Raw genomic sequence first — 23,091 nt, 5'->3', positions numbered from 1 at the left:
CCTAGTTCCTCTGTGAACAAAGAAAAGTCAGTCAACTTCAGCTGTGTTAAGGAAAGAACCGGGGTCTTTAAAACTTAATGGAATCTCCCAGGTCAACTCAAATTGCCTGTATATAATCAGAATACCATTACAACATCTTGTTAAATTAGACAAAGTAGCTGAAAGGTGAAGGGATGCAGAGCAGATGCTTTTTGAACACTGCCGATTTCCAAACATGGTCCCAAACATTTCAGAGCCAAAATGAACTTACTTATTTTAAGGCATCTGGTTTAACACATGGTAACTGAAGAGTCATTCCATGCTCTAGATGCAGAGCTCAGCTAAGTAACTCATTTGTTTTTGCTTTAGCTGAGGATAGGATACTGCCTTTGGGGGAGACTAAGAGAATATGTATTACTGTTACTCATCAAAAATTAAATGGACCATACACCACGGAAACCATCCGAGAAACGCTGTTGATCTACTAATTTGATCTACTGCTGTTTTCCTTCTTAAAGAAAAAAAAAACCTGCCAAAAACTACACCAGTTTCAGACCACACTAACAACCCAATTTCTAAAACGTGTTGGAGAATGTATACTTTAAATGTATGCTGAATTCGGCTGGGTATTAGGAAGGCTCAGGAACGCTGGAATTGCATTGTGGGATGTCATAAGATGACAGGTAATAGTCTGACGGAGTCTTTCCTCCTGAATAAAGGGATAATCTCCTACCACCACAGTCTTGAATGAATAAATATGACGGCTGCTTGGCTGTCAGTGCTATAAAAACAAAGAGTCGCACACTCCATAAATATAACCTCCCAGTATTGGGTAAAAAAAAAATACCAACGTTTCAGCATCAATGTGCCTTCTTCAGGGTCAGTGCTAACAACATTAAATTGAGGGCATTTGAGAAAGAAAAAAAAATTGAGAGATGATACACTTGAAATATACATCTTTAGTTCCGCCAAGGCTCAGTCAGAGAGGAAACAAATGCATGCAAAGTCATCAACTGAATTGAAAGAATGCAAACCCATCGACGGAGCTATGGATTATTAATCAAGGCAATATGGGTTTTTTACAAGCAACATAATTAAGGGAAGGCGTAATATAAATCATGCCAATACAGATTTGAAGTTGAGAGATTAACATTTTTATTCAGTTGGGTGATAAATATACAAGTATATGCCTTTCCTATTAGTGCATCCCTGTGACGATGAGTATAAACATTATACAACAGGAAGAAATAGAGATGGGACACATCTTGTCCCACATCGCCATTCACCCCCAAATCATAAATCATCACGTCATTGGTTAAGGATGGATTAGACATTCACTGATTGTAATACAGGGCCTCCTCTGTGTGCAAGAGACAAGACGCAACTATCGTTTCAGGAAAAGAGCAGCCACAGACAGACAGTATTTCCTATGGGTTGTCTCTAACCAACACACATCACTGCTGTTTCACTGTGCAGAGGGGGGAAACTAATAGCTCTATAATGAGCCTTTATTAAACAGGTCTACAAACAAATACATGACAGTCACAGCAGCTGCCATCCCTTGTCTGTTTTATTATGGCGTTGCGTACCGTGGTGTCCAATCTGTCAGCATCTATACATCTAGGTGTGAGTCTACAGGAGGCTCCATAGGCCCAGGCAGACAAAGGGATGGAGTGATTCAGACCCAGAGCATACATCATCAAATAAACACATATTTCTTGTTGCTCTCTCTCAGCTGACATCTCATGTGTGTGTGTGTGTGTGTGTGTGTGTGTGTGTGTGTGTGTGTGTGTGTGTGTGTGTGTGTGTGTGTAAATTTATAGTGGCAGTGATGTCTCCTTTCGTTAAGTCTCTTACCGCAGGGGAAGCAACCAAACATGGACAAAGTGCCTTTGGAAAGTATTCAGACCCCTTGACTTTTTCCACATTGTTACATTACAACCTTATTCTAAAATGGATTCAATAAAAAAAAATCCTCAGGAATCTACACACGATACGCCATAATGACAGGTTTTAGCAAATTTATTAAAAATTAAAAAACAGAAAAACCTTATCCTTAAGTATTCAGACCCTTTGCTATGAGACTTGAAATTGAGCTCAGGTGCATCCCGTTTCCATTGATCATCCTTGAGATGTTTCTACAACTTGACTGGATTCCACCTGTGGTAAATTTAATTGATTGGACATGACTTGAATAGGCACACACCTGTCTATATAAGGTCCCACAGTTGACAGTGCATGTCAGAGCAAAAACCAAGCCATGAGGTAAAAGGAATTGTCCGAAGAGATCCGAGACAGGATTGTGTCAAGGCACAGATCTGGGGAAGGGTACCACAAAATGTCTGCAGCATTAAAGCTCCAAGAACACAGTGGCCTTCATCATTTTTAAATGGAAGAAGTTTGGAACCACCAAGAGACTCTTCCTAGAATTGGCCGCCCAGCCAAACTGAGCAATCAGGGGAGAAGGACCTTGGTCATGGAGGTGACCAAGAACCCAATGGTCCCTCTGACAGAGCTCTAGAGTTCCTCTGTGGAGATAGGAGAAACCTTCCAGAAGGACAACCATCTCTGCAGCACTCCACCAATCAGGCCTTAGTGGTAGAGTGACCAGAGGGAAGCCACTCCTACGTAAAAGGCACATGACCACCATCTTGGAGTTTGCCAAAAGCACCTAAAGACTCTCAGACCATGCGAAACAAGATTCTCTGGTCTGATGAAACCAAGATTGAACTCTTTGGCCTGAATGCCAAGCATCACACCTGGAGGAAACCAGGCACCATCCCTACGGTGAAGCATAGTGGTGGCAGCACAGGGCAATGACCCTAAGGACACAGCCAAGACAATGCAGGAGTGGCTTCGGGACAAGTCTCTGATGTTTTCAGCGGCAGGGAATGGGAGACTAGTCTGGATCGAGGCAAAGATGAACAGAGCACAGAGAGAGATCATTGATGAGAACCTGCTCCAGAGCGTTCAGGACCTCAGACTGGGGAAACGGTTAACCTTCCAACAGGACAATGACCCTAAGGACACAGCCAAGACAACACAGGAGTGGCTTCGGGACAAGTCTCTGAATGTCCTTGAGTGGCCCAGCCAGAGCCCGGACTTGAAAACCGATCAAACATCTCTGGAGAGACTTGAAAATACCTGCAACGTTCCCCATTCAACCTGAGAATGGGAGAAACACCCCAAATACAGGTGTGCCAAATACCCAAGAAGACTCGAGGCTGTACTCACTGCCAAAGGTGTTTCAAAAAAGTACTGAGTAAAGGGTCTGAATAATTATGTAAATGTATTATTTCAGTTATTTTGGGTGTAACTTTTTTTTGCTTTGTTATTATGGGGTATTGTGTATAGATTGATGAGGGGGAAAAAAAACAAATGAATAGATTTAGAATAAGGCTGTAATCTAACAAAATGGAGAAAGTCAAGGGGTCTGAATACTTCCCGAAAGCACCGTAACTCCTGGTCTTAATGAGGTAATTTGCATTCCTGAATAGCTTTGCTATTACAACACCACAAAACACGACCTGCTGAGATCTACCTGCTTTAATAAGCGCAATGCATTTAGAGAATGGAGAGAAGCTTTTGATGGAGAGAAAATAAAAATATCTGAAAACAACGGAGGAGGGGGATTAAAGGGGAGAGTTACTCTCATTCCTTGCCGTTCCTGCCCTAGGCCCTGTGAGCAGGATATATGACGCAGGACCCCTTGTCTACAGGGAGAACTCTGCATCCCCCAGCAGGAAGTGGGAAAAGTTGTTCCTAATCCCCCTGACCTCCAAAATGAGACCTAGAACCCTGTTGCCATGGCAATGGCATGTCTATAAATCCCCGTTCATGACAGCTGTCTTAGTTTCAGCAGGTTCCAGTTAGGTTTTTCTCTAGTCTACGACGCAAGTCCAACAAAATTAAATCACGCCTGTCTGCTGCATAGAGTGAGAGAAAACAGAAAGGGAGGGGACAAAGTTAGCTACTTTTACATTGTCTGGGTTCCCTTTTTCAAAAAAATCTCAGAGCTTTTGACTCACCCTCATAAGTCAGGCTGGTAAAGAAAAAAATGAACATGTGTTCTCTCAGAATTCTAATGATGGTCCATTCAGCTCAAGGTTTCTTCTGTGTGTGAAGATTGGGAGACTGATAAAACGTTGTGTGTGTGAGAGAGAGAGTGTGAGAGTGGGTGGCTATAGCTTATGCCTTTTATTCAGAGAGAACACATGTACAGAGACTTATTATACCCAGTGTCAAATCCACTCCTAGCCCTAGACACGTCATGGAGGTTTGGAAAGGAATAGACAGGTATAAGCAGTTTAGAAATAGCTACACGTTAACGTCTGACAGGCTAGGTGGAAAATCCTCTGAGAACTATGTGCCTTGGGCTAGAGGTCGAATTGCATGTCTTGGCTATACCTTAGGAAATGAAATAATAGAGACAGCATTATCAATCAGTCCTATAAGGAAGTGGGCATTGATTGGAATGGCCAAACCTCAGCGGAAATATTAAATCAACCCATCCCATGTTCTCTAGTTTTGATCAGTCTGCACAAACCCTTGACTCACTTGAACTCAGCTGTGAGGAGGTTGAAGCCGTTGTAGAGATGTCTCTCAGATGACACCCTCTTCAGGTAGGAATAGCTGTCCTGGCTATGATCCGTAAGGAAGTTAGACACCAAGAACCCTTCAACACAAAGAATCAACATTATTCTTACTTTTCACACATTCAGAGAGGTTGCAGACCAGTCAGGCAAGCCCAGTACCACTACACATAGCAAGAGCAGACTTATCAGTAGGCTGCCTAGTTGGTTTTGTAGCAACACACAGATTTAGTCATACCATCCAAATGAATCTACACAACACTGGTTATTAAGCAAAATGTGATGCAGTTACAAGGAGGACATTCAAGATAAAATATGTAACATAGGTCTTGGACTGGGTGACATCGGAGATCTGTTTCCATGTTATTTAGCACTGTGGTGCGGTCAGCCTAACGCATCACCAGGGGCATGCTGCCTGTTCTCTATGACATCTACAGCATTCGGTGTTAAAGGAAGTCCAAGAAGATCATTAAGGACCTCAGTCACCCGAGCCATCGACTTTACTAGGCTATTGTCTATTTACGGAGTTGGTACAGGTGCATCAGTGCCAAGACCGAGAGACAAAAAAACTGCTTCTATTACCAGGCCATCAGACAGTTTTATTAGTGTCTTAACCCTTTTCTCCCCAATTTTGTGGTATCCAATTGGTAGTTACAGTCTTGTCTCATCGCTGCAACTCCAGTACGGACTCGGGAGAGGTGAAGGTTGAGAGCCGTGCGTTCTCCGAAACACAACCCAACTAAGCCACAGCTTCTTGACACAATGCCCACTTAACTCAGAAGCCAGCTGCACCAATGTGTCGGAGGAAACACTGTGCACCTGGCGACCGTGTCAGCATGCAATGCGCCCGGGCGCCACAGGAGTCGCCGGTGAGCGATGGGACAAGGACATCCCTGCCGGCCAAACCCTCCCCTAAGCTGGACGACACTGGGCCAATTGTGCGCTGCCCCATGGGTTTCCCGGTTGCGGCCGGCTGCGACAGAGGCTGGACTCGAACCAAGATCTCTAGTGGCATTGCGGCTAGCCATCACTAGCCGTCTATTAGGTGATGCACACTAACTCACACACCTCATTGTCACAATCCAATGCTGCAGTCCCATGTCACAGAGACATTGAACCACGGGACACTTCCTGTATCACACTGAGTATTTAAATACTGTATTCCCAACATAGCTCATTCTAATATCTCTGCTACTGTATCTGTAATTACATAGTTACACTGTTTAAACACACCGCAAATGTAATATATACTGGATTCTTGACATAGCTCACTCCGATTATATCTACTGCTGTACATATCTTTTAGAATATCTTGTGTAAATTCTTCTGGTGTAGATACTTATAGATTGCATTTGGATTACTGATACAGTGCTATTTGGGCTGTTAATTGGAGTCGCCCAGACGTTCTTGTTTTTAACTGTACTTCAAAAAAAAAAAAAAAATATTTGTGTACTAGTTTAACATTTTACTACATTGTTAGGAGCTAGTAACATAAGCATTTCACTGCACCCACTACAACATCTGCTAAACGGTGTACTCAACCAATAAACATTTATTTGATTTGTTGTAAGGACAGGCTGCTACCGAAGAGGGGGGAACTGCACTACATCGGTTAAGTGTCAGGAAAACACCTGACATCTGGCCTTAAAGAAAATAAACAAATTAGAAAGCTGCTATTACACAGAGAGGTGTTTCTATCAGGGGGCTGAGCATCTGCAGTGAGGACAGCTGGCTACTGGAGAACACACTGACACTACTTTTCACTTATTGTGGTGCTAATGCTAGTGAATGAATCTTTAAAAAAGGCAGTTGACCATACCAGTTTCACGTTAGCATCAGCTTTCTAGGAACAAAGCCTTTATTAGGAATGAAATATTAAAACACGACTGTCTGTTAAAGATGCATGCACATATCCAACTGTTCAGTGGATATTATTTTCTTCCTGATTGGTCCTCGCCTCTTCCTTGTGCGTCTGGATTGGGCCTTCCCTCCAGGTAATTGGTCAGTGCGGCCAGCTTGCCCCGCTTGTTGATCCCCAGCCATGACCCGCCTTCCTTCCCCTCCTCCAGGTCTAGCCCTGACAACACACATCACACTCCACATCATCACATAACTCCCACATTAACCTTCTTCACATTTTAACACCTCCGTGACTGAAAATAGAACATGTGTAACTGACTAGTGAGATTGAATGCTACAGTGCATTCGGAAAGTATTCAAACTTTTCCCACATTTTGTTATGTTACAGCCTTATTCTAAAACGGATAACCGTTTTTTCCCCCTCACCAATCTACACACATTATCCCAGAATGACAAAGCAAAAACTGTTTTAAAAAAAAAATATCACATTTACAGAAGTATTCACACCTTTTACTCAGTACTTTATTGAAGCACCTTTGGCAGCAGATACAGCCTTGAGTGTTCTTGGGTATGATGCTACAAGCTTGGCACACGTGTATTTGGGGAGTTTCTCACATTCTTCTCTGCAGATCCTCTCAAGCTCTATCAGGTTGAATGGGGAGCAACGCTGCACAGCTATTTTCAGCTCTCTCCAGAGATGTTCGATCACATTCAAGTCCGGGCCCTGGATGGGCCACTCAAGGACATTCAGTGACTTGTCCCGGAGCCACTCCTGCGTTGTCTTGGCTGTGTTCTTAGGGTTGTTGCTGGAAGGTAAACCTTCGCCCCAGTCTGAGGTCCTGAGCAGGTTTTCATCAAGGAGCTCTGTACTTTGCTCCGTTCATCTTTCCTTGATCCTAACTAGTCTTCCAGTCCCTGCCGCTGAAAAACATCCCCATAACATGATGCTGCCACCACCATGCTTCACCGTAGGGATGGTGCCTGGTTTCCTGCAGACGTGACGCTTGGCATTCAGACCAAAGGGTTCAATCTTGGTCTCATCAGACTAGAGAATCTTGGTTTTCACGGTCTGAGAGTTTTTTGGTGCCTTTTGGCAAACTCTAAGCGGGCTGTCATGTGTCTTTTACTGAGGAGTGGCTTCCCTCTGGCCACTCTACCACTAAGGCCTGATTGGGGGAGTGCTGTGAAGATGGGAGAACTTTCAAGAAGGACAACCATCTCCACAGATGAACTCTAGAGCTCTGTCAGAGTAACCATTGGGTTGGTTCTTGGTCATCTTCCTGACCCTTTCCCCCCCGATTGCTCCGTTTGGCCGGGCAGGGTCTTGATGGTTCCAAACTTCTTCCATTTAAGAATGATGGAGACCACTGTGTTATTGGGGACCTTCAATGCAGCAGAAATATTTTCGTACCCTTCTCCAGATCTGTGCCTTGACACAATCCTGTCTCGGATCTCTTCGGACAATTCCTTTTACCTCATGGCTTGGTTTTTGCTCTGACATGCACTGTCAACTGTGGGACCTTATATAGACCGGTGTGTGCCTATTCAAGTCATGCCCAATCAATTGAATTTACAACAGGTGGACTCCAATCAAGTTGTAGGAACATCTCAAGGATGATCAATGGAAACAGGATGCACCTGAGCGCAACTTCAAGTCTCATAGCAAAGGATCTGAATACTTCATTTCAGTTTATTTTTTATACATTTATAAAAAATTTAATAAATGTTTTTGCTTTGTCATTATGTAATATTGTGTGTAAGTTGAATCAATTTTAGCATAAGGCTGTAACTTAACAAAATTTAGAAAAAGGGATGGGGTCTGAATACTTTCTGAATGCACTGAATCAATAATGGCGATCACGTACTGCTGACAATAATGCTGCAACACTCAAATTAAGCGATTATAGTTTGCTTATAAATCATGTATTAATTCTAAAAGAAGCAAATCAAGGACAAATGTTTCACCCTCCTCTAAGCCATCACTGATTGCTTAGTTTGACTTCTCTCTGAGTTACAAAAAAATAAATATCAGAAATATCGAGCGCCAAAAAAACCAGCATTCAAACCAGAGGTGATTTTGTACTTAATTGAGTTTAAAATCAAGTTAAGGCTGAGGAGTGAGTTTCTGATAAGCAGAAAGGACAGACAGACAGAGAGAGGCCTCTGCCTTGCATTCATTATCATTGGAGCCTGGCTGATCATTAGAATGTAGAGCACGGAACTCTGAAAACGCTGAATAGATTACTCATACATTCTATTTGTCTGGACGTGGATTGAGGTGATACCCTTACACAGGGAATAAGTAAATCAGTACAGCGTTAAGAGAAATATGGATTGTCTTACTACAGCCGGTGTGATTTGCTAGACTCTTGCCATTTTGACCTTGTATTGCACTGTACAAGAACTTGAATAAACATAGAGAGAGGCAAAGAGCCATACGACACAGGCTATTAATCTTGACCTAAAATGTCACTTACGACTACAAATCACTTCTCTCACACTGAGATGTGTGTTTCTATGAGAGAGAAGGTAACTAAGGGAAGCATGTGCAGAGGCAGGATGATACACTATACATACAAAAGTATGTGGACAACCATTAAAATTTGTGGATTCGGCTATTTCAGCCACACCCATTGCTGACAGGTGTATAAAACTGAGCACACAACCATGCAATCTCCATAGACAAACATTGGCAAACAATGAACTTACTGAAGAGCTCAGTGACTTTCAACGTGGCACCATCATAGGATGATATCTTTCCAACAACTCAGGTCTGCCCTGCTAGAGCTGGCCCTGTCAAAAGTAAGTGCTGTTATTGTGAAATGGAAATGTCTAGGAGCAACAACGGCTCAGCCACAAAGTGGTAGGCCACACAAGCTCGCAGAACGGGACCACCGAGTGCTGAAGTGTGTAAAAATAGTCTGTCCTCGGTTGTAATACTCTCTGCCGAGTTCAAAACTGCTTCTGGAAGCAACATCAGCACATTAACTGTTTATTGGGAGCTTCATGAAATGGGTTTCCATGCCCGAGCAGCCACACACAAGCCTAAGATCACCATGTGCCATGTCAAGCATCATCTGGAAAGATGTAAAGCTCGTTGGACTCTGGAAACTCGTTCTCTGGAGTGATGAATCACTTTTCTCCATCTGGCAATCTGACGGACAAATCTGGTTTTAGCAGATGCTAGGAAAACATTACCCGCCCCAAAGCATAGTGCCAACTGTAAAGTTTGGTGGAGAAGGAATAATGGTCTAGGGTTGATTTTCATGGTTTGGGCTAGGCCCCTTAGTTCTAGTGAAGGGAAATCTTAGCACTTCATCATACAATGACATACTAGACGATTATGTGCTTCCAACTTTGTGGGGAAGGCCCTTTCCTGTTTCAGCATGACAATGACCCTCTGCACAAAGCGAGGTCCATAGAGAAATGGTTTGTCGAGATCGGTGTGGAAGAACTTGACTGGCCTGCAAAGAGCCCTGATCTCAACCCCATCGAACACCTTTGGGATGAATTGGAACACCGACTGCGAGCCAGGCCTAATTGCCCAACATCAGTGCCCGACCTCACTAATGCTTGCGGCTGAATGGAAGCAAGTCCCCGCAGCAATGTTCCAACATCTAGTGGAAAGCCGACACAGAAGAGTGGAGGCTGTTATAGAAAGGGGAAGGGGACCAACACCATATTAATGCCCATGATTTCGGAATTAGACGTTCGACGAGCAGGTGTCCACATTACACTACACATGTAGTGTATGTCTACACTTCCACATGATCAATATGGGTCCACTGAGACAGCCAGGGAACAGAGGAGAGGTTCTCTGCTATAGAGAAACCCAGCCATGGCCTGACGCCCCTGGGGATGGGTTGAGAGGGAGCTGGAGTAATCCCAGACTTTACTCCTCCCAACTTCCCACTGCACTGAGGCTAGGAAACACTGTCACCACCGATAAATCTACGATAATAGATCATTTCAATAAGCATTTTTCTACGGCTGGCCAAGCTTTTCACCTGACTACCCCAACCCCGGCAAACAGCTCAGCACCTCCTGCAGTAACTTGCCCAACCGCTTCTCCTTCACTCAAATCCAGACAGCTGATGTTCTGAAAGAGCTGCAAAATCTGGATCCCTACAAATCAGCTGTCCAAGACAATCTGGAACCTCTCTTTCTGAAATTATCCACCAAAATGTTGCAACTCCTATTACTAGCCTGTTCAACCTCTCTTCCGTATCATCTGAGATCCACAAAGATAGCTGCAGAGGTCACCCCCCTCTTCAAAGGGGGAGACACTCTAGACCCAAACTGTTATAGACCTACATCCATCCTGCCCTGCCTTACTAAAATCTTTGAAAGCCAAGTTAAACAGATCACTGACCATTTTCAATCCCACCGTACCTTCTCCACTATGCAATCTGGTTTCTGAGCTGGTCATGGGTGCACCTCAGACACACTCAAGGTCCTAAATGATATCATAACCGTCATCGATAAAAGACAGTACTGTGAGCCATCTTCTTCAACCTGGCCAAGGCTTTCGACCCGGTCAATCACCACAATCTTAACGGCTGACTCAATAGCCTTGGTTTCTCAAATGACTGCCTCGCCTGGTTCACCAACTACTTCTCAGATAGAGTTCAGTGTGTCAAATCGGAGGGCCTGTTGTCCGGACCTCTGGCAGTCTCTATGGGGGTGCCACTGAGTTCAATTCACGGGCTGACTCTTTTCTCTGTACATCAATGATGTCACACTTGCTGCTGGTGATTCTCTGATCCACCTCTACGCAGACGACACCATTCGGTATACATCTGGCATCTATACATCTTACACCGATTGTTGCACACACCCACCCGCCCAACTAGCATCACTACTCTGGACGGTTCTGACTACAAATACCTAAGTGTCTAGTTAGACTGTAAACTCTCCTTCCAGACTCAAATTAAGCATCTCCAATCCAAAATTGAATCTAGAATCGGATTCCTATTTTGCAAACAAAGCTTCCTTCACCCATGCTGCCAAACATACCATCCTACCGATCATTGACTTCGGCGAAGTCATTTACAAAATAGCCTCCAACACTCTACTCAGCAAATTGGGGCTCAGAACGCACCCTTGTGGAGCCCCAGTGTTGAGGATCAGCGGGGTGGAGATGTTGTTACCTACCCTCACCACCTGGGGGCGGCCCGTCAGGAAGTCCAGTACCCAGTTGCACAGGGCGGGGTCGAGACCCAGGGTCTCAAGCTTGATGACGAGTTTGGAGGGTACTATGGTGTTAAATGCTGAGCTGTAGTCGATGAACAGCATTCTCACATAGGTATTCCTCTTGTCCAGATGAGTTAGGGCAGTGTGCAGTGTGGTTGAGATTGCATCGTCTGTGGACCTATTTGGGCGGTAAGCAAATTGGAGTGGGTCTAGGGTGTCAGGTAGGGTGGAGGTGATATGGTCCTTGACTAGAGCACCTTATACCACCCACCACTGCGACTTGTATGCTCTAGTCGGCTGGCCCTCGTTACATATTCGTCGCCAGACCCACTGGCTCCAGGTCATCTACAAGTCCATGCTAGGTAAAGCTCCGCCTTATCTCAGTTCACTGGTCACGATGGCAACACCCATCCGTAGCACGCGCTCCAGCAGGTGTATCTCACTGATCATCCCTAAAGCCAACACCTCATTTGGCCGCCTTTCGTTCCAGTACTCTGCTGCCTGTGACTGGAACGAACTGCAAAAATCGCTGAAGTTGGAGACTTTTATCTCCCTCACCAACTTCAAACATCAGCTATCTGAGCAGCTAACCGATCGCTGCTGCTGTACATAGTCTATTGGTAAATAGCCCACCCATTTTCACCTACCTCATCCCCATACTGTTTTTATTTATTTACTTTTCTGCACACCAATATCTCTACCTGTACATGACCATCTGATCATTTATCACTCCAGTGTTAATCTGCAAAATTGTAATTATTCGCCTACCTCCTCATGCCTTTTGCACACATTGTATATAGACTCCCCCTTTTTTTCTACTGTGTTATTGACTTGTTAATTGTTTACTCCATGTGTAACTCTGTGTTGTCTGTTCACACTGCTATGCTTTATCTTGGCCAGGTCGCAGTTGCAAATGAGAACTTGTTCTCAACTAGCCTACCTGGTTAAATAAAGGTGAAATAAAAAATAAAATAAAAAACCTCGGCTGCAGTGAAGTAGAGTACGCATGTTTTGGTTGCGGGCCGTGTCAGTGGCACTGTATTGTCCTCAAAGCGGGCAAAAAAGTTATTTAGTCTGCCAGGGAGCAAGGCATCCTGGTCCGTGACTGGGCTGGTTTTCTTTTTGTAATCCGTGATTGACTGTAGACCCTGAGCCGTTGAATTGCGATTCTTCTTGTCCCTATACTGACGCTTAGCTTGTTTGATTGCCTTGCGGAGGGAATAGCTACACTGTTTGTATTCGGTCATGTTTCCGGTTGCCCTGATTAAAAGCAGTGGTTCGCGCTTTCAGTTTCACGCGAATGCTGCCATCAATCCACGGTTTCTGGTTTGGGAATGTTTTAATCGTTGCTATGGAAACGACATCTTCAACGCACGTTCTAATGAACTCGCTCACCGAATCAGCGTATTCATCAATGTTGTTTGACGCAATACGAAACATATCCCAGTTCACGTGATGGAAGCAGTCTTGGAGTGTGGAATCAGATTGGTCGGACCAGCGTTGAACAGACCTCAGCGTGGGAGCTTCTTGTTTTAGCTTTTGTCTGTAGGCAGGGATCAACAAAATGGAGTCGTGGTCAGCTTTTCCGAAAGGAGGGCGGGGCAGGGCCTTATATGCATCGCGGAAGTTAGAATAGCAATGATCCAAGGTTTAACCAGCCCTGGTTGCGCAATCGATATGCTGATACAATTTAGGGAGTCTTGTTTTCAGATTAGCCTTGTTAAAATCCCCAGCTACAATGAATGCAGCCTCAGGATATTTGGATTCCAGTTTGCAAAGAGTCAAATAAAGTTTGTTCAGAGCCATCGATGTGACTGCTTGGGGGGGGAATATATACGGCTGTGATTATAATCGAAGAGAATTCACTTGGTAGATAATGCGGTCGACATTTGATTGTGAGGAATTCTAAATCAGGTGAACAGAAGGACTTGAGTTCCTGTATGTTGTTGTGACCACACCACGTCTCATTAACCATAAAGCATACGCCCCCGCCCCTCTTCTTACCAGAAAGATGTTTGTTTCTGTCGGCGCGATGCGTGGAGAAACCAGCTGGCTGCACCGACTCCGATAGCGTCTCTCTAGTGAGCCATGTTTCCGTGTAGCAAAGAACGTTACAGTCCCTGATGTCCCTCTGGAATGCTACCCTTGCTCGGATTTCATCAACCTTGTTGTCAAGAGACTGGACATTGGCGAGTAGAATGCTAGGGAGTGGCGCGCGATGTGCCCGTATCCGGAGCCTGACCAGAAGACCGCTTCGTTTGAATCTTTTACGACGTTGTTGTTTTGGGTCGCAGGCTAGGATCCATTCCGTTGTCCTGGGTGGAAGGCAAAACACAGGATCCGCTCTGGGAAAGTCATATTCTTGGTCGTACTGATGGTGAGTTGACGCTGCTCTTATATTCAGTAGTTCTTCTCGACTGTATGTAATGAAACCTAAGATGACCTGGGGTACCAATGTAAGAAATAACATGTAAAAAAAACAAAAGTTTCCTAGGAACGCGAAGCGAGGCGGCCATCTCTGTCGGCACCGGATCAGAGCCCTACCGCCGTCCCTCCACACCAGAGCCCTACCGCCGTCTCTCCACACCAGATCAGAGCCCTACCGCCGTCTCTCCACACCAGATCATAGCCCTACCGCCGTCCCTCCACATCAGAGCCCCACCGCCGTCCCTCCACATCAGAGCCCCACCACCGTCCCTCCACAGAGCCCCACCGCCGTCCCTCCACACCAGATCAGAGCCCCACCGCCGTCCCTCCACACCAGATCAGAGCCCTACCGCCGTCTCTCCACACCAGATCAGAGCCCTACCGCCGTCTCTCCACACCAGATCATAGCCCTACCGCCACCCCTCCACATCAGAGCCCCACCGCCGTCACTCCACATCAGAGCCCCACCACCGTCCCTCCACAGAGCCCCACCGCCGTCCCTCCACACCAGATCAGAGCCCCACCGCCGTCCCTCCACACCAGATCAGAGCCCTACCGCCGTCCCTCCACACCAGATCAAACTACTACCGCCGTCCATCCACACCAGATCAGAGCCCTACCACCATCCCTCCACACCAGATCAGAGCCCTACCACCATCCCTCCACACCAGATCAGAGCCCTACCACCGCCCCTCCACATCAGAGCCCTAACGCCGTCCCTCCACACCAGATCAGAGCACTAACGCCGTCCCTCCACAACAGATCAGAGCACTACCGCCGTCCCTCCACAACAGATCAGAGCACTACCGCCGTCCCTCCACACCAGATCAGAGCACTACCGCCGTCCCTCCACAACAGATCAGAGCACTACCGCCGTCCCTCCACAACAGATCAGAGCACTACCGCCGTCCCTCCACACCAGATCAGAGCACTACCGCCGCCCCTCCACATCAGAGCCCCAACGCCGTCCCTCCACACCAGATCAGAGCACTACCACCGGCTCTCCACAACAGATCAGAGCACTACTGCCGTCCCTCCATCCCAGATTAGAGCCCTACCACCGTCCCTCCATCCCAGATTAGAGCCCTACCACCATCCCTCCACCCCAGATCAGAGCCCTACCACTGTCACTCCACCGAATATCAGAGTCCGATCACCTTCCCTCCACACCAGATCAGAGCCCTACCACTGTCCCTCTACCCTCACTACATCAGATCAGAGCCCTATCACCGTCCCTCCACCCCCAGATCAAAGCCCTACCACTGTCACTCCACCCCAGATCAGAGCCCTACCACCATCCCTCCACACCAGATCAGAGCCCTACCACCGCCCCTCCACATCAGAGCCCTACCGCCGTCCCTCCACACCAGATCAGAGAACTACCGCCGTCCCTCCACACCAGATCAGAGCACTACCGCCGTCCCTCCACACCAGATCAGAGCACTACCACCGCCCCTCCACATCAGAGCCCTAACGCCGTCCCCCCAGGGTCCAGGAATGTCCTTGCGCCTGTACGGTACAAGGTGACTCAAAAGGCAATCGGAAGAGACAAGTCAGTGAACTTCAAAATACTTATCAGTGAATAACTAACCTTGAATAATACAAATTTTGAGGACTCAATCCCAAGCCAACATAAAACCTGACCCTTAGGCCCTAATTTCCAAACCAATCCTATACCCTAATCCCTCGCAAACCTAAATTACTCTGCCACTCTTGATTTCTAGAGGAATAAACTCATAGCCTGTTATGACAAATTAAATACTTCACTCAGAAATGTGAAAATACTAAAAAGAGCCTGTTGAACAAATCAACTTCCTAGTCTGTTGAGAGGAAATGAAAAGAATCACTCAAACAGAAGAAGCAATGCCCATGCTCCATGACAGGACCCTCATTCTAATTATACTTCTTAGCCTTCCACCCTGTTTGTTTATTTAAACAGTTTTAACTCAAGGAGATGTATTTGTTCTCCCAGTCAATTTGCCATAGTAGGGCTATGATCTTATTAAAGAATGGAATGATTCATTGGGACATTCAGTGCATTAAATTACTCTCAGAATTGGTTTGTTGACATGGGATCCAGTATCTGGCTCATGAAGTCATTCCAGCTGAGCTGAAATGGGTTGTGGTGAAATAAAGGCTCTCAGAGAGAGAGAGAAAAGGGGAAACAGAGGGGTCCTCTCCAGAATGATTTCTGTCACCAATGTTTTTCTGTCACGGCAACATCAAGTGCAGATGCTTACCACTGAGGATTTCGCTGTTGCTCACCCAAAAGTCTGCAGCTTTGGTTGGCCTGTTGTAAAACTCATCTCTGTTTGCAGCCAAAATTAGCCTGAGGTGAAAAGAGAAAGAAAGAGTTACGAGGGAGACCATGGTAGACCACTTAAGGAAATGTTCTTTAACACAATAACCTTGTGGTGTTATCCATCTTGATATATTGATATTCTCCAGGTCTCATGTCCTTAATCGAAGAGACTGAGCCCTGGGACTGTGTCTCTGTGGCCCTAATGGCACCCATATTTCCTATATAGTGCACTACTTTTGACCAGGGCCCATATAAAAGTGATGCATTATGAAGGGAATAGGGTTCCATTTGGGAAGCAGGCTGTGTGCTCTTTTGCCAGGCTGCATTCTGCACACATGAGTGAATAAGTGTGAGAGAGAAATGCCATGCCGTGCCGTGTAGCAGACCTAACTGAGCTCCTGACTGAGTTTGCATGTTTCCTGATTGTCTGGGTGTGCACTATTCCCCCCCTTAGGACACAGTAAAGTTCCGCACCCCAGTTCCCCATCAGCTGCAGCAGCAGAAGAAAGTTGCTGTGCTGTCACTATCCAACACCATGGATGCGTCCCAAATGGAACCTTATTCCCTACATAGTGCACTACTTTAGACCAGGGCACATAAGATTATGGTCAGAAGTAGTGCACTACATAGGGAATATAGTGTCATTTGGGATGCAGCCCATACCTCTCCATGTACCTCGATTACCTTAACGCAATAACATTACAACCCCTGCTGACTTTCTCCACCCACCTTGGACTGCTGCAGTGTACATGGATCACTAAGAGATGGGATTTTCCAGGCCCCACACCACTGCAAACGTCACATCAAATTCATAATGCATCAGCGACAAAAAGTCTCTACCTTCAGAGGTCTAAAAGGACCATGTCAGCAAGAGGCTGAGGCTACGGCCAGCGGGCTGAGGCTAAGGCCAGCGGGCTGAGGCTAAGGCCAGCGGGCTGAGGCTGTATTAGATTGATCCAGTGCAGTGGATGGCTGGATACAGAATAAGGGCTCAAACACACCAATAGCCTTTGCCTGCCAAGGGTACTTGCGAACCAAGTGAAAACATGTAGAATTGCACAAAAATGTCAGCAGTCAACAGTGCACTGAACAATCGGTAGACGAACGGGAGATCCATATTCGGTGTGCTGTGTGTGACCCTTAAAAGTATCCGGCAGTAGAGACTAGGTCCAGAGACTGGACCAACAGTAGCTCATTAAGAGCATGAATTGGCGTATAGCCTTGAATTGATTCCCGATGCCAGTGACATCTGGTGTATTAATCCCCTGGCTATGCTGCAGTCTCCCTGTTTCTGTCGAGGTGGTGGAGCCTGCCAGCAAGCCTTCAACCAGAGCATTCGTATCTTTCCAATAGAGAGAAAGATACGAAAGATTGGGGGGGGGGGTCACACAGCACACATAGGAGAAAGGAATATAAACAATCCAAAACGTGAAATTAAATAACCTAGTGCAGTCTAGTGCTTTAAGTGAAACCTAGGCCTATGTTGAGCTAGCACCACTACAACTTACTGGCATTTTCAAATGGGACTTAATGTGCCACTCACCACACTAACAGACTTAATGACTGTTGTTGCTAATGCTGCATTTGACATTCATTTCTGGTGACTTTTTACTACCACTGCACAACTGTCACTTATTTAGCAAGGCAACAGTGCATGACTTAGTGACTTCACATTACTGTTCAGCTATTGTCCCATGAATCACCCGCTAGCCTTGCACGCACACACGCACACACGATTGTGGGGTTTTTCCCTCCCCTTTTTGCTGCCCTATATTAGTGTGCTGAGGCAGCAGAAGCTGCCATAGATGTGGATTTGGGCGAGAAGTGGAATTGCACAGTGGGACCTGTGGGCCCTTTGTGAGTGATTTGAGTTTGTACGCACTCTTGAACTAAAGGGTAACTACACACAACAAAAATCTAAATTACTTAGATTTTTCCCAGACCTCAAAAGTGGTCTCCTTATGTGGTTTAAGCATAGTTGTGAACAACAAAATTGGATGTTCTACTAAAAAGTGTGAATAAGAGTGAAAACATGAAACATTTTGACAAAAGAATGTCCATGCTGTGATATTGTTTTGGTTTACAGTAGTGACACTAAACCTGGTATCAAAGTAAACATTCTGTAGTTTGTAGAAGTAGCTTATATTGAATGTTGCCGGGGCCATTAAAAACTGCAGGCCATTTCTATCCACACTAACTTCTTGTGCTGGCTCTACGAGACATGTGGGCTAAATTTGTATATACAAAATGTGTGGGCCTATAATATAACATATAGTTGTAACCGTATCTAACCTGAGATTGGATATTGCTGTTAGGCCTGTCAGGTATTGCACAAATAGTCAAGTAAAATGGTCAACCTAGAATATTCCATGTAGTCTACAATTTATAATTGCACCCTCTGTTCAAAATTCTGCTGGTACACACTGTTCCCAGATAATGATATGCATTATTGTATTATTGACTGCATGTTTGTTTTTTCCATGTGTAACTCTGTGTTGTTGTTTGTGTCACACTGCTTTGCTTTATCTTGGCCAGGTCGCAGTTGTAAATGAGAACTTGTTCTCAACTGGCCTACCTGGTTAAATAACGGTGAAATAAAAAAAACTAAAAAACATTTGGTGCATCGCCATTACTCATCATCGCTCATTATCAATTAGACACACAGAACACGCATGTTTGTTTTTTCACCCACGTCCCTTTTCGAAGCCAACTACCTGAGATGTATTGGTTGTCATGCCGGTGTCACAGGTCAAATGATGAGGATTAAATAGTTCCACTGAGAGGCATTTATTCGTGGTGCACAGTTACAGAAGAGAGATTAGGCCACTGAACTATGATGACCTCCGCAATAATTGTATCTGGCCAGCGGTTACCAATCCCATTAACCTTGTTCAGAGGCAGGTGGATTTCTTAAATAACAAATAAAGCAAATTGACCTAATTGTGTCAACCTCTGTACATCAAAGACTCATGATGCAAAAGCTGGTTGCAGTGACACTTGTTCCCCAAGAGTCAACGACACTGGCCCAGAAACAAAGCAAACACTAATGATTTTACACAGGAGACAGAGCAGAGCATCCATGCTTTATTGGAGACTGTGGGAATCACTAGGAGAGAAACAAGACAATTAACAGGGCACAGCTATGCGGAGAGTGTGCCATTTTAGAGAATTCTATAATTTGTCACTTATTCCTAACAAAATAAATACTATGTTTGAGACAAGGTCACTGGGAAGGCTAATATTTTGACAAGATACATTCTGTATTGCAAAGGAAAGTACTAATAATTTGATGGTGAGGCAATACATGGGCATAATGGGAATTCGGAACACAACATTGTTGGCAGGCAGGGATGTTGGCAGAATTGGGTGTATGGTTAAAAACCACTTACACAAGAGATTTACTTAACATTCTTGTAGTTATTTTGCCATTCCGCTCACTGATAATGTAGGCCTACATGCATTAAATTCAACCACGGTGAGGATGCTAGCTAGGCCTACAGGTTACACATATCCCATGGGTCCAGAGTGAGTCATTGCCCACACACATCCACTGATCGCCTTAGGCTAGTGTAATCTCCCAGAGGCAAAGGCAGAGACAGATCCTGGCCAGGTAGAGAGAGAGCTCCACAGAGCCCAGGGGATTATTACAAGCAGGGCTTTAAATTGCATTGACTGCTCCTCTACCACTGGCGTCTGCCCACAAAGGACCTTCACTGAGAGAAACCAGCAGTGACTGTAGGAAAGGTTAGTGGATGGTACATGGTGTTTCACTGTGCTTTGTTTGGGAGGCTTTGAATTAGCCTGGAACCAAACTAAAATGTTCAGTTTCATTGAAATCGGGAAGTGAAACGGAGCAATTCAGTTTGAATACTGCCTAGCTTTCCATACTTCCAGTGAGAGACAGCACCACAGATTACCTCAGGTTCTTATCACTGCTTTGGGTGCTTAATTAGATTAGAGTTGCTACACTTCAGCACTAGCCTAACGCATCTTTGAAGGACAAAGGGAATTTTTTATTCACAAATATACTGAACAAAAATGTAAAACGCAACAAGTTAGAGTTCATATGAGGAAATCAGTCAATTGAAACAAATTAATTGTGCCCTAATGTTTGGAATTCACATGACTGGGAATTTCAATATGCATCTGTTAGTCACAGATAACAAAAACCTATTATTATTTTTTATAAATAAAAAAAATATATGGGTCTCATCACTGTATTTCTGTGCATTTAAATTCCCATCAATAAAATGTAATTGTGTTCGTTGTCCATAGCTTATGCCTGCCCATACCATAACCCCACCATGGGGCACTCTGTTGACATCAGCAAACCGTTCGCCCACACAATGCCATACATGTGATCTGCGGTTTTGAGGCCGATTGTACTGCCAAATTTTCTTGAACAACGTTGGAGGTGACTTATGGTTGAGAAATTAACATTCAATTATCTGGCAACAGCTCTGTTGGACATTCCTGCAGACAGCATGCCAATTGCACTCTCCCTCAAAACTTGAGAAATCTGTGGCATTGTGTTGTGTGACAAAACTGCACATTTTAGAGTGGTCTTTTATTGTCCCCAGCACAAGGTGCACATGTGTAATAATTATGCTGTTTTATCAGCTTCTTGATATGCCACACTTGTCAGGTGGATGGATTATCTTGGCAAAGGAGAAATGCTCACTAACAGGAATGTAAACACATTTGTGCACCAAATTTGAGAGAAATAAGCTTTTTGGGTGTAAGAAAATTCTGGGAACTTTTATGTTAGTTCATGAAACATGGGACCAACACTTTACATGTTAAGTTTATATTTTTGTTCAGTATGTATCAGAAGATGAGAAGAATGTCCCCTGCATCAAACTCAATGATGCTTTGATTCCTTTAAGATTCAGATTTGCTCAACATCTGGAAGTGTGCATCTTTTTAAACCATCATCTGAATATAGGCCTCCAGTTGACATAAAATGAGAGCTGTCCAGACTAGTCTACATGAAAAGTGTGGTAAAGGTACACAGAGGGAGGAGAGGCCTTACCTGTAGGCATTTTTGGATGCAGGTCGAGGGTCAAACTTGAAGAAGATGATACACATGGGGGTGTTAGTGGTTGGGGATGCTCTCTCACACTGGGAACAGTAACTTTCAATGCTTGGACATGTTGGCAAGGGCTAGAATAAATGATAGTCAAGTGAGTAAAGGAGAAGGGTGGTCTTGACCACCCTACACTATAGCATGGCCTAGGTTCAAATTACAAAGGAGACAAACCACATAAATCCTACAGGACTGTACAGGTAGCCACAGCTGTACCAAGCCCCTTACCTTATCCAAGTGGTAGCCTAAACCTGATTGAAATACCTATTCAATACAGGTCAGCAATACTGTGGACAAACCCTCGTGTGTCCTCACACCTTACTGTAGCCTGATAGAGAAGTGATTAGGTTAGGCCAAATGATTCGAAAAAAAAAAGTGAGCCATCGGCTGATTCTTAAATGACATTACAAAAGAGGTCAGTACCTGGTGACCACATAACTAAAGTGTGCAGGCGTTTGTTCCAAATCAGCACTACAACAACACACCTGATTCAACTAATAAAAGGGTATTTTTTTATGAAGTGACATAGAGGAGCAGAGCAGACAGCTTGTTGGTGAGTTCTCCTTTCTAGTTTCTAGCCCCCTTTAACAGCTACCAGCAAACATTCGTTACAATTATTAGAGATCTAACGTTAGGTAGCTAGCTATAGCAATGGTGAACAAAAATAAGATTTATGATAACCAGGACAACAAAATGCATATTATAACCAGCTAGCTAGCTTTATAGTCAGCAACTTTGAACGAGCATAGATTGCAGTTACTTAGCAAACTATCACGTTAGCTAGCTAGATGCAGCAGTCTTGCGCTAGCTAGCTAACCTTAGCTAGATGTCACACGAACAACGACAAAACAGGCAAGTGACAACACTTTGCTACCAGTCTGTTTTGTGACACATTACAAAATAATAATATTTTATCATTCATCTGCCTGGCTACCTAGCTAACGTTACATTGGGAAAAGTACTCACTATTCCACTTGCTGCTTAAGATCTATTCATTCGGTTGACTAACATTACAACAAAACAAAACAAACTCTTCGTCGTAGTGTGTGCATTTGATTTATCTTGCGGCTTGACTTTCAGGTCAATTTCATTACACGAATGTGAACTGCGCTCACCCCGTTGATGGTTCCAGAATATCCCAGGCGTAAATCTCGTGCACCCTGACAAAACATAGGCGTAATCGTAACCGTCTAGCAACATACACTATGATTGGCCGATACAAACCCTGAGTGAAGGTTATGGATATTTTTCAGATTTCTCCTTTCACTAATTAGCTACTTTTGACAGTTTATGTAAATGTAATCATTTAAGTTAGTTGATAGAGCAACTAATTTAAATGCTCTATGTGTGTTTTGGTAATGCAAGCGTGACTGGTTAGGAACGACAGTTTTGGTCAGTGTTTCCTGTGGTACCAAAATTAGTGCGAAACATGTAAAAGGTATAAAACCGCCCCATCTTAAACCCTATCAGCGTTTGAGAGCGTTGTCTGAAAGATGATGGCTGAACTATGCTGCTTTGGTGACAAGCGGTTTGAGAATACATTCTTGGCGCATGGTTGATTGACTAAGGCTACCGAGAAGATCCCATGTGTTTGGAGAGCCTTTAGAGAACCAAGCAGTTCATTGAAACTTTAAAAAAAAATATATATATAT

General features: G+C 44.6%; 1 protein-coding gene across 4 annotated transcripts in view; it reads right to left on the bottom strand.

The window, feature by feature from the left end:
* The window catches only part of LOC112262707 (transport and Golgi organization 2 homolog), a 30,647-nt gene extending 7,831 nt beyond the window's left edge, over window positions 1–22,816 (bottom strand). The window contains exons 1-5 of one of the 4 annotated variants that reach the window (XM_024438418.2): window positions 22,555–22,815; window positions 21,386–21,516; window positions 16,292–16,380; window positions 6,529–6,648; window positions 4,537–4,654 (exon numbers count right to left, since the gene is read on the bottom strand). In XM_024438418.2, coding sequence (XP_024294186.1) covers window positions 4,537–4,654; window positions 6,529–6,648; window positions 16,292–16,380; window positions 21,386–21,516; window positions 22,555–22,611 — 515 coding nt within the window. In that variant the 5' untranslated portion in view covers window positions 22,612–22,815. The other 3 variants (XM_024438419.2, XM_024438421.2, XM_024438420.2) reach the window with 3 other exon arrangements.
* Between the last annotated feature and the right edge of the window lie 275 nt (window positions 22,817–23,091).

The sequence above is a fragment of the Oncorhynchus tshawytscha genome, linkage group LG12 (assembly GCF_018296145.1).
Source record: "Oncorhynchus tshawytscha isolate Ot180627B linkage group LG12, Otsh_v2.0, whole genome shotgun sequence".
Classification (NCBI taxonomy): Eukaryota; Metazoa; Chordata; class Actinopteri; order Salmoniformes; family Salmonidae; genus Oncorhynchus; species Oncorhynchus tshawytscha.
This window is presented reverse-complemented; position numbering and strand designations above follow the sequence as displayed.